Here is a 12,857-nt window from a genome sequence, read left to right as displayed (position 1 = left end):
ATTTTCAAATCCTCTTCATTTATATATAATAACAATTACAGATATATAATATAATACATAGTATATATACAGATTACATACTGACTTTGAACAAATAAAAACTGATTTGTAAAGCAAATAATGACGTAAAGCAGTCCGCGATTGGGGATGTTACTAAGAGCTAGGGACTTGAACTTCCAATTATAGTATGTTCCTAACTAACTTTGGTTTCGGTTGTTCAAAGACCGCTATTTAAAAAGTATAAAATAAGTGAAAAGGAAAAATTACTTATTTAAAAAAAAATAAAAATATTAATGTGAAGGAGGTGGCATTTATTGCCGACAATTCGTCCCACTTTGCAAGGTTTCATCAGGGCTAAAAGAGACACAAAACAACTAAAAATATTTTTTTCTTATTAACATGTTTTTGTTTTTAATTTCCCTTATATCTACCTATGTTTGCGTGTTAATACGTCTCCTTTTCATTTTAAATCTAATACACTATGTGATATTATATATATTTATTGTTGCACATTTTATTTATTTTTTTTTTTTGTTAATTTGTATATAATTTTTCACTTATATTTATATAATTACTAATCCCACCTTAGTTTACTTTATTTTCATCTTATTATCTTACATTGTCACATATTCTTGGCTGTTTTGTATCTTTTTTAGCACTAATAAAGCCAAGTGGGGCGAGAGATAGGCAATAAATATTTGGAAACTATTTTTCGTTACCTTTTGACCGCAACAAAATATACTAATATAAAGTTTCATATTGAAGATGTTAACTGTTATTAACTAAAAATCGAACAAAAATAATAAATTAAAAAAAATAATCTATTTTTGAATCAAAAACTTGTGTTAAATATTCCACAAATACAAGCTAACAAAACGAATTATGAATTCCTAAATCATTTTTCTAAGATAATTGATAAGAGAATCACCAAAAAAAAAAAAACAATATAAAACGTCAAAAGATCTACATAATAATTCAATTCTTAGATGTTACAAATCTTTTATCTTCGAAAAATGTAAATTTACATTCTTACAAGGAAGAGTGGAACGTAGTGGATTTATAAATTATCCTCTATCCTAACAATGTGATAATTATACACCACAATAATTATTTATCGAACGAAGAAAATTTGAATTATGGTTAACTCACTAAAAAAAACTATTAATCAAAGCAATATTTGCAAATATTTAGCTATTTACATGTTTAATGGCCGAAACGTTCTAATTATTTTCCCGAAAATTAGTGCCCCATTGAATTTATGAATAAAAAATATATTCAGACATATGTGTGAGTGAGTGTGAGTGTGTGTGTATATATATATATAAATCACACAGCAATCATTACAGAGAAACCTTCAATCTACTCAGGAGGAAATTATTACAACTGTGCGGAAGGATGCGCTGATTCAATAATCAGTGTTTTTAAGTTCATTACCAAACAAACCATTCGTTGTGTTTTGTTTTTTTTAAACTCATTCTCAACATTTACAATTGCTTCAATCTCAAACTCCAAAAGAAACTGAAACAGCATATTAAATTAACCTTTACGAATCGCGAAAGGTCGTACTGGGCTACGACCCCTGACGTCATCGCTTATAAAAGAATTCTAGCCTTCATGAAAATTAGAGAAATCACATATCTTATTTACGAAACTACTCACATACGACAGTAAATCATGAAAAGTTTCTCTTACCAGTTGAGAAAGTTTCAAGAGTTGAGTCTAACATACAATTTGTATAAAGTCGAAAGTCCCGTAACTTAAGTCTAAAAATCCCGATTGACCAATTGATAATAAACAGGTATTGATGGAATCACAGTTAAAAAAAAATTACAAGTGAAAGTGCACTTGGGTGTATATTTATGCAAATCAGTTGAAATATTACAATGTTTTACTACATAATAATTCGAATTTAGCTGCATATATGTAATGTATAATAACCTTATATCCCCCTAAATACAGGAACACAAAAAAAAAGATTTTTAAGTCAATCCCGGATATTCATTTCGATATGTAGCATTAATGAGTTTTTGGATATTTCAACTGACAGCAAAAACATTCACAGATGCTATACCAACACAAATCTGAAGTTCAATAGTTTTAACATGATAAAAAATTAGGAAATAAAAATCCTAATTTTTATATCTGATAAAGATTTATCAAGGGATAGTAGGGAAATGTAAGGTAAAATAAAGAAATTCAAAGATACTTAAAAATAAAAATTAATGATTTTAACCTTATTAAAAATCATTTTATAAATTTTAAATAAATATATCATTTACAAAAGTTTTATGAAGCAACAATTTACGATTGTTTATCCTTATCTTCAATAGTAATACCATCAATGACAAAACAAGGGATCATCTTTTTTTAGCAATCACGTAAATTATTACTGTAAATGTAAAAAAAAAAAAAATTAAATAGAATTTAATGTTCCAGAATCACCAGTCATAAATGCTAATACGTATTTTCAAAAGTATTTTTTATTTAGTACAACATGAAAATAAATTTTAATGATATTACTCACTATTTTCTAAGGGTTATATTCTCTTCTGCATAAAAATTTCAGGAAAAAATGAAAACCCTTGAAACTCCAGTTGCCCTTTATTAATTGATGATTATTCAATGTTTCGGAACATTTTTTTATCAATTTTAAATATAATTACTCAGGTAAGAACACGCATTGGTTGATAGACTGAATTCATAAATTATACATTCCTGTCATACTCCATAATACTATTGGCAGTATTTTATCATGCTTATTGTTTTTCTTTGGCTGCAGTGTGCTATAGAAATGTCATCTAATTACTTTATGAAGTATAATTGGATATTTAGTCTTCCTAGACTATATAGAAGAAAATAAATCATTCATTAATAGCTAATTTTATTGTTGACATCACTTAGGATGTAAACTAATTAAAAAGATAATTGTCAGAAAATTTAAATAATCAATATTTTGCAAGGAACACCTACCGAACATGTTGAGCCATCCTTCGACTCTGGAAGGATAGACAATTTTGGAAGACGCACCACTCGCCCTCCGGACCATCTCGAATGCAAATCAAAGATTGAGCACCAACGAAAGCAGACACCAGAGAAAACACAAGAGTCGTAGAAGACGAACGACAAGCACAACACTGACGAAGAGAACTCACATCACTGACTAGATCCTTACAGCGCGCCTTCCCAGCACTGACTGACGGTTGAGTTTGAATAAGGCCGCGCCTGCGCCCCACTACCCGCCATTTCTCAGCTGATAGTACCTTCTTATCTCTTTCCATACAAATAAATGTGCAAATACAGTTTTTCAAACTTTAAATACAAATAGATAAACGACATTTCACATATTAAAAAGCTTTGCTAAGTTTCAAAAGGTTCGAAGAGAAATTACATATATTTTCCATTAACACTAATTGTTCCTAATACTAAATAAACATTACTAACAATAAAAATAATCTAAATAAAAAAATTGATAATTGAAATTTTTTTTTTAATACAAAAATTGATAGTTGAAATATTTTTTTGTAATAAAAAAATTAATAACTCCTCATTTTCAATTCTTCTCCAATTCTTTCAGCGCATCCAACAACTCTTAAATTTTCAATGGATCAGGGTTTTTTTTTTTGGTTTTTTTTAACGGATTCTGAGAGTAAATCCGATTTTGAGAGGAATTCATGTTAGGTACTTATTTGATCTGAAGGTGTAAATCGCGAAAACCGTTAACAACCTATTACTTTTTTTCACTATTTTCAAGCAAACGGGCCGAAAAATCCTAAAGAACAAAATCGTTTCAGGATTCAATTTCTCATATGAATCCGTCATCATGATCGAGGCTTCGTTATCATGACAGCCATTTTAATCTCACCGGCAAATCGAGGAAACTCAAATTATGATTAAAGATTCTTGCAAGAAATTGGTTTCTAGAACAATTTAGTTCCAGACGTTTATGCGCGAAATGTAAAAAAAAAAGTACAAATTATCTTCTGTCGTTGATTTACGCCTTCAGGTGTCAGAAAAAAACAGTGAAGAAAATATATTAATTAGTCTTAAAATTTGATATATTATCGAGTCATAAAAAAAAAAAAAATAGTAATTGAAAATTCCAGAGTTATGCTCAAAAAGAATTATGCAATTATGCTGGAAAAGAACAGGAGAAAAGTTGTAAAATCAACAAACCCTCAAAATACCAAAAACCACTGTTATGACCAAGCGAGAATGAAATAAAAATTCTAAAAAGTTTCAACCTTCCAAAAGTTCAGAGGAAATGTACTATACCACTTGTATAGTGCAATACCCAAGATATACTAAGTGCCTCTAACAAAGCACCTTCATCTAACCATGTATTGAGTTATTATCATAAAATAAATAAAATCTGAATTTTTACATACTATAAATTAAATTTTTAAAATGAAATGTGATTTTTTAAAAAATTGAATGAGTTATACAATTTTAAAAAGAAATTGACATAATATTAATAAGATACCCATATTAAGGATTATTCCCATATAAGGATGATTCCCACAGAAAAATGAATTTTTAATTAATAATTATTTCCACAATACTATGAAAAATGATAAAATATAAAAAATACAAATACAAAGCACGAAATCAATCTAATTAATTTTTAGTTAATTAGTTCTTTTAAATTTAACAAATATTTTTTTTTAAATAAATAATTTAATTTCTATCCATTTTAGTCTCAAAACCTTTTATTTTTCTTATGAGTCCGACGTTTCGGCCAATCCGGCCATCCTCAGGGACAATTTACTTAATACAATTTTGGAATTATATAATTAAAAAACTCTAACTCCATGCAGGCTATACTGCCCAGGTCAAAACAACAAATTATAATTAGTCAATATTCACTTCAAACTAAATTTAAAATCATTTATCACAGTCACTATTCCTTAAAAACTTTATCACAACAATTGTTTGAACAATCACCTAACATACATTTGAATAAACAATGCTTTCATTTTAACAATAACAGAAAATAAAAACAAATAATTCAGAATTTTTACTACCATTGATAAGCCGAGGAGCTGATTAACTAAGTACTCATATAAATAGCTTTAAAACAACCAAAAAAACTTTACAGTTCAAAGACGTCGAGATTAGTTTCGTTCTCTGATCTCACTAAAAGAAAAAACCTCCAGTCGACATCTGTTGCCCCCAGCAGTCTGCCGAGGTTTTGCTACAATAAAACCATTTAATTTAGACTAAGTCTGAATCCATAACGAACATGTTCATACAGTACCTTTAGTATTAATTATTAGGACATACGTAATACATGGCATTTGATATGATCATTTCTGAGGAAGTATTTGTTGTACAACAATTCTAAATTTTGAAAATAATTCATGCTGATACAATTTAATGGAATAAGTACAGGCAAATATAAAATATTTGAAATATTTAATTAATAAAAATCTATTAACTCGACCTACTCACACTAGTTAACGAAGTTCTTAATTAACGAGGTGAATTTTAACGAAAATCAGAAATATAAGATCTGTTCCGAAGACCACTTTTGACTATCAAATGTCAGGAACACGCGTGTTACTTACAGATACAATTCCGGTACCATCAGATATTTGTTTAAACCAGCACACATGCCAATTTCGTATATATATATTATTTTTTACAATTACAGTTAGTGTTTCTGAGGAAGGCTGTTTTGAACTTGAACTCGCTATCATTGTTGCGACTCGTTTTTGGGGAAAATTATAATTAACTTGATTTATTGTGGTTGCTGATGAGTAGATTCGCCTACACAATGTTAAAAACACTTCAGTTGTTTCTGTGCTAGTAATATCATTTTAAAGTCCATTCAAATGCTGCGGTCAATTTTACTTTTAACCTTTTAAAAGCTAGATGTGGACATTGAATCAGAATACAAGTTGACTGTTCCCGGGTCACCGCACCTGACACTGATTCTACTCGACCGAGCAGAAATTCGAGATAGAATTCCAACTGGCTTATTTTGAGTTGGCATGAGATGGCTGTCCTCATCTCTTCTAAAGCTTCGGTTACTTTCTCTCAATAACTTTTACACAAAAGTGTAATAAACTGAATTGCTAACTTAGAAGAAGTAGTACCTTTTACTTAAAATCATTATCGGATAGAATCAGAATGAATACTTTAGGGGTCTATTGAGCACAATTTATTCAAAATGTTCAAAATTGTAACTAATTGCTATACTCAATTATTGATACAAAGGGAATTCTTGATGTTTTGAAACTCGATGCTTCTCAATGTATAAGAGCTCAAAAAAGAAGAAACATAATTATCATTGTTATTGTTACGTAAGAGACACAAACGTATGCAAAATGAAAAATACATAGTAATAATGTAAGGCTTAACGAACCCGAAGGTGCGATGCCGATATAACCACATCGATGTCTGCACACATCTACTCAATGACGACCGTCCAAACCCAAATATACAAGATCAATCTTGACACAGCTCTCCCACCAACGTTTCGGTCTATTCCTAGGAAGACTACCCGTCGGAGCAGAGTTGCTTAAGGATACTTTCGTTACTACTCCCTACATCCTTACTTCCAATCCTAAGCCCATTTAATTCGTCGCACTGCTATCAACTGAAGTATACTTGTTGGGTGCTGTTCAAGCAATTCGGCGTTGTGAAGCCTTCTACTTTGAATTCTCCGGTTAACTTATCCCTCTTCGGTCCAAATATTTTATGCTATAATTTATTTTCAAATACTTTCAGGTGCTTGTTCTTCAATAAATGTAAGAGACCACGTTTCGTATCCGTAAAGAACAGTAGGATTAATTATTTAAGGAAACAAATAATTTCATATATTTCCTCTTCTGTTTGTTTTTTTTCCAGTTATCGTAGAACCCAAATACTTAAATTTCTCTACCACTTAGAATGCATTTCCACTTATATCCTTATCGCCAAAATTGTTACCGTTTCTGCTGCAAACCATGTATTTTGTGAACTAGCTTTAATCAACGTAGTTATATTTAGTTTAATAGTTTCATCGTCTTCACCTACCAGTACCAAATCATCAGCGTACTCAAGCACGGATATTTAACCACCTAGCGGTTAAGCCCTTATCGGTACGCTTCACCATTCTAATAACTTATTCTAGTCCTGAATTGTAAGACAAAGATAGGGTAAAGAGAACCGCCTTGTTTTAAACAAATCGCGAACTTTTCGGAATATCTAATTTTACCATACCATATACCTACATAATTTTTCACCATATTTATTACCATTAGTTTTTATTTTTTAAAAATTGTACAATGTTTTTTTTTCCGAATTACGAGGTATGAAGTTTTAAGTGACGATGTATAACATAAAAAAAATCAATAGATTATTGTTCCATAAAGGTCCCTAACACCCACCGGTTCCGCCTCCGTTGGAAACATAAGATCTAGACCTTGAGTTCAATCACCACCGTACATGCAATAGCATCATTTTTCAACTTCAGATTTGAAAGATAACCAAAGAGAATACCTTCAAAATTCATTCCTTATTATTTGTTTTTTTTCTTTTTTATTAAATGAAAGACATCCTGCACACGGCCAATTTTCTGGGAACAAATCACTGCGTGCGGGAAGGGAAGCCAGTGCGCACTTGCGGACAATGCTCTAGGAGTGTCCCTGACGGAGACAAATGGAAATGTAAATGGCCGGTAATAGCTGGTGAGCCATCGTAACATTTAGCCTGTTGTTACTATTGAACTCAGCATACTATTGAGTTTATATATTATATGGATTCGAAATTATTATAAAACCGTAAGAAATGATTATTTATTTAATAATATTCAAAGAACAACATAAACCAATTTTAATTTTAGAATACTTCCCTAACCACCCAACCCACTAGTTTGTTAGCTGTTAGTTAGCCTCTGCCATCCCTGGCAATCCTCCGAGGCGCCTGGAAAGAAGATGGCCTCGAGAACTTTTAATGTAGAAATGTTATTAGAGTGGTACCAATGGGTAGTATCTCTATATATCATACCATTATAATCTAACATCAAATTTAATAGGTGCATTTTTATGTAAATATAGTTATAATTATCAATGAATACATTTTAAAAAATATAATATTCTACTAATTACATTATACTAACTTTTAATGGGCAAGAATAAAAAAATTATAGTTAATCACTATAAGTCGCTAATTGTGAATATTAAACAGCAATAATGAAATTGTAAATTAAATTAAAAATAAGAGGGACATATTACAGTACTTTCGATCTCTTTTTCGGCTCTCAGAGGCGATGAACTTTGAAAAATGAGGTATGAAATGAAAGAGAATTTCATGGAGAAGGGATGAAATTTCAATTAGATTCGATTACATAGTTTTCATTGAAGTAGTCAAAAATTAGAGGTATAATTATGGTATTACATAAATATATGTATACCTTTCCTGAAACATGTTGAAATAAATGATTAAAACAATCAACTGGTTTGCATTTAATTCTCCTTATGTACCCAGAGATATTATGAGAAAGCCAGAAACAAAACTTCTTCTTTCTCATCCTCCTTAAGTGCTCTTCAGCGTGGAGGAGCCTCTAACCACTTGGGCACATATCTCGGTCCATAGAAGGCGTCTTCATCTGAGCCAGCGTTTTTCCTCTTTCCAGACCTAGTTGTTGGATATGTTCCATATAGCTCCTTCTAGTTCTGTCTCATGGTGTCCAACCAGTCGGCCTCGCCTTCTACCTTTTCTTGGCCATTCTGTCTTCTCCCATTCTACCGACGAGTCCATACCATGGAAGCTGTCGGTGTTCAATCACTCATTTTACTGAGGGGATCTGAAATTCTCTTATTCTTTCATTCCTTATCCTATCTCTGCCAGTTTTGCCCAATATTCTTCGCAAAAATTGCATTTCAGCAGCCGTAATCCTGCTCATGTGCTTGTCTTTGGTGACCCAACTTTCACTGCCATATAATAGTGTTGGAAGATATATTGCTTTAAAGATATGGAGCTTGATATCCTTACCTACCAGAAACAAAATTTAACTCATAAATATTGTTTGAGATCATGAAAATAGTAATGAAAGTTTAAAATCTTCACATAAATGATCTTATATCAAACTCGAATATAATTGAAAAGGAATTGATTAACAATTATTCTGTTATATCAGCCTGAGATCGTATAACTTCTTCAAACGCCAAAACATGTTCTAGTGAACGTACCTAGCATAGAATTATACTACTTTTGATAACATTTTACATACAACTACCCAACTCTTGGTTAAAATCAATATTGTATTTTAACTAAAAAAAAAGTCGAAATGAAAAAGAAAGGAGAAATATACATCTATTATAAGGTATCCCATAAATTGCAACAACCTTGACGCCGATGTAAGTGAATCATAAAAGATTGTCAACTACTTTGTGATTATCCTTCAGATTCTTAATAGAAAAAAATTATACAAAAAAGAGGGGGGAATACAACCGTCAGTTAATGATATGTCTATAAATTCCTAAGGTATGATTCACATTCTCTTACTTGAAAAGTACTAGTTTGTAAAATGTCCTTCCCTTTTTAATTATAAAATTACTTTTATAAATTTTAATACATAACACCCAGTATATTGCACGGTTGAGTTAACATAATGTGAACGGTCAACGAATCAAGGTGTTACTAACTACATGTACCAATATGGTTAAGAAGATACCATTACGAAATATTAAAAAATGTACTATATATCCGAAATGAAGTTAACTGCACTTAAATATTGGACAATTTTCTATAATAAACATTTTAAGTTTTATTAGTACGCTTATGATTATCATTATTTTTATATATTTATTTATCTACTGACAGTTACAACTAGACAATTTGTGGTTTTCATTTCTACTATGGAGGGCATTTGATCTCATGAACAAGCCTTAGTTATGTCAACCTTTTTTTTTAGATGTTACTTAATTTAGTTGTATTTAATTATGGAATTTTTTTTAAAGGATAGTTTTGTCATGGTAACCCTAATACTCTCGTTTTCCTCAACTATATCAGGTAAAATGTTAAAAACTAGTCGAAATCAAATCACTTTATTTCGACAAATACAAAATTAATTAAAGAGAGCAAAAACGTAAGAAATAATTGATAGGTTATTATTTGAAAATTCCTATAGCAAGGCCACAAAATTTCACCAATTCATGGATCATCTAGACAAAATAGGGCCAGATCATAAAATGAATAAATGCAGACAAGAGACATCTTACGTGAATATTTGGAACATCAATGCCTCAATTTAGTAAGTCTATTTTAGACAGTACCTTATAAAATATTTCTACTCTTTTCTCCCGCATTTAATGAATGATTTGAATGATTAAATAATGAAATTTATCCATTGTTCATAAATATCAATTTTTCATTACTAATAACAATTATCGATTGTTAAATATTTAAAATGAACAAAATCATAGGTACCTTAGAGAAAGCAATTTGAAATGTCGACATTTAAGCCCTATCAGAATATTTAGAAAAAGATAAAACCTACATGATAATGAAGAACATTCATCCATTGATATGCCGATTTTAATCCTAATTAAATATAATAATAGAAAATCGTGAATAAGTGTGAAATAAGAAGAGTCATACTTTCGGCCAGTCACATACCAGACTTATTCCCGCCTTAAATATGTAATTTGAATTTCGTACAACTTTTCATTTGAACACAGACCAAATCAGCACACAGATCATTTTGTGGTACTTGGTAATTTGGTGTCAGGGGACCTTAAAATCTGTATTTTTGTCGAAAACTCGTGTTGAATTGACGATCATAATACTTCACGTTTCTAAATACTTTTTTAGTAAAATGGTTTTTATTAATTTATTATTACATAAACTTTGACGAGAGCTTTGGAAGATAAACGAGTTTAGAAACTTATATTCAGTGCCGACCTTAAAAATTTGGTACTCGCAGAATAAACGCTCCCCTCTCCCTAAAACTTATTTAATAAAAAGAATTGTTGTATATAACTTTATAAGTGAATCGTATTGCATTCACTAAGTACCGAATATAGTTGCTTTATTAACAGAATTAATTTACCTAATAATTGAGAATTTTCTCATTTTGACAATGAAAAAATAGGAGATAATTAAAATTCATTTAAAATCTTTTTAAACAATTCCTAGCAGTATTTTTAATTTATGTACATTCTTGAAAAGAAAGTAGATACAAAATAAATAAACATCATTATCTAAAGACGCGTATATTTCACATCCTAAAATCTCAATATAAAAAGTCATAATTTCCAGCTACAAAATTCATATCTACCAATTGCCATAGTACCTTCACTAGTACTACGCGCAGGATTATCTTTAATCCTCATGGTTTTGAAAAATGATTTTAAAAAAAATGTTAAAATGAAGCGGTGAGTAAAGTAATGAAAACTGGTTTTGGGGAGATGAAATACCTCTGGGCACACAGTTTTTACTTTATTTCTTTTTACTGATTATTGTAAATAACTGGTTAAATCAGTTAGTGAATTGAAACAAACAATCAACTGTAGAGCGAAAACGAATTTTTAAAATGCCTTACCTAGAGTTGGACATGGTGAGGGAGTGACAAAACGATCTTTTTTTAATTTTGAATTTACTACTTAAAAATCTATTTTGTCGATAAAATATATCCTACATAGATAACAATAGGAGAGCACTAGTTTTTATTTTTTTTTTCAATCACTGGCACTCACGTTAGTGGTTGGAAATGGACCAGACATATGATTTAGCCATTTTCGGATAATGACCCTTACATGAACTATTTGCCGCTAGCAATAAACGAAAAATATTTTGAATATATTTATAATGTAATGATTTCACTTCAGTTCCCTAGATTTAGTTCCCGATACGTGATTCCTATTAAAGATTTCACTAGCAGCAGCTCTCACCAATTTCAAAATTAAATCTGCCGTCACATTTGAATATCATTAAAATGAGGTACTACGCACATTACATTTCACAACGGTAATAAGATTAACCAGAACAAAATCGATCCGCGCATAGGAAATTAGTGTAATTTGAATTGAATTGTAAAGCATCGAATACTTTCCTCCCAATGTGTCAGGAAAGTTATAATTTAATATTAGTTTAATTTGAGACAGTTATGAAATTACTTCATTATCATCAGATATGTGTTCGCTTAAACTTCAGCAGAAATTAAAAAGTTTCAGATGAATATAGTACTTTGGTTTATAGTAATAATAATAACATATACAATATATAAACTCGTTTCAAATAAATAGATTACATTAGAAACTAACATACTTGGAAACGATATTTGAAAGAAGGAAACAGCATTATCTATGATACTACAATTACACCTTTAAAGCTGTCATTTCACAGAAATTAAATCATAACATAAAGTTAGTGATAAGTCCACTAATTGAGTTTAATTTGAACACAAATTAAAGGACACAGCGAGTCGGCCACTAATTCAGGCCAACTTGTAACAGCTAATCTAAATAACCCACCCAAACACCTTAATATTAGGTCCCAGAAAAGTTCTGTCCGATTTTAAGTCAAAATAATAATTTTTTCGAAACTATTCGAATAAATTTTATGAATAATAAAGGCTTAGCGAACCTGAAGATTCGATGCCGATACCGCTAATCGTTCTCTACACACACCTGTCCAGTGACGCCCCTCCAAACCCAAATCTACTAAATATGTCTTAACGCGATCCCCTATCTACGTTCCGTTGTACCCCTCGGACATTTACCCGTCGGTACAGAAATAAATTTTAATGAATAATATAAATTTCCTCATTAATTACTTCATGTCATCTTGTATATACCATTTTTAAATAATGCCTTTTACTCCTGTCGAACAGATCCGCTACCTTGGACTACACATCTGGACAAACGACTAAC

General features: G+C 30.5%; 1 protein-coding gene across 2 annotated transcripts in view; it reads right to left on the bottom strand.

The window, feature by feature from the left end:
* The window catches only part of raskol (Ras GTPase-activating protein raskol), a 758,358-nt gene that overhangs the window by 728,051 nt on the left and 17,450 nt on the right, over positions 1 to 12,857 (bottom strand). The window contains exon 1 of one of the 2 annotated variants that reach the window (XM_067050211.1): positions 2,971 to 3,190. The exons of the other annotated variant lie outside the window; for it this stretch is intronic. Coding sequence (XP_066906312.1) covers positions 2,971 to 3,046 — 76 coding nt within the window. The 5' untranslated portion in view covers positions 3,047 to 3,190. Of the gene's footprint in view, positions 1 to 2,970; positions 3,191 to 12,857 lie in introns of those variants that run through there. 2 annotated transcript variants of the gene reach the window in all.

Source organism: Halyomorpha halys, unplaced genomic scaffold (genome assembly GCF_000696795.3).
Source record: "Halyomorpha halys isolate HHAL.00 unplaced genomic scaffold, Hhal_1.1 Scaffold550.1, whole genome shotgun sequence".
NCBI lineage: Eukaryota > Metazoa > Arthropoda > Insecta > Hemiptera > Pentatomidae > Halyomorpha > Halyomorpha halys.
This window is presented reverse-complemented; position numbering and strand designations above follow the sequence as displayed.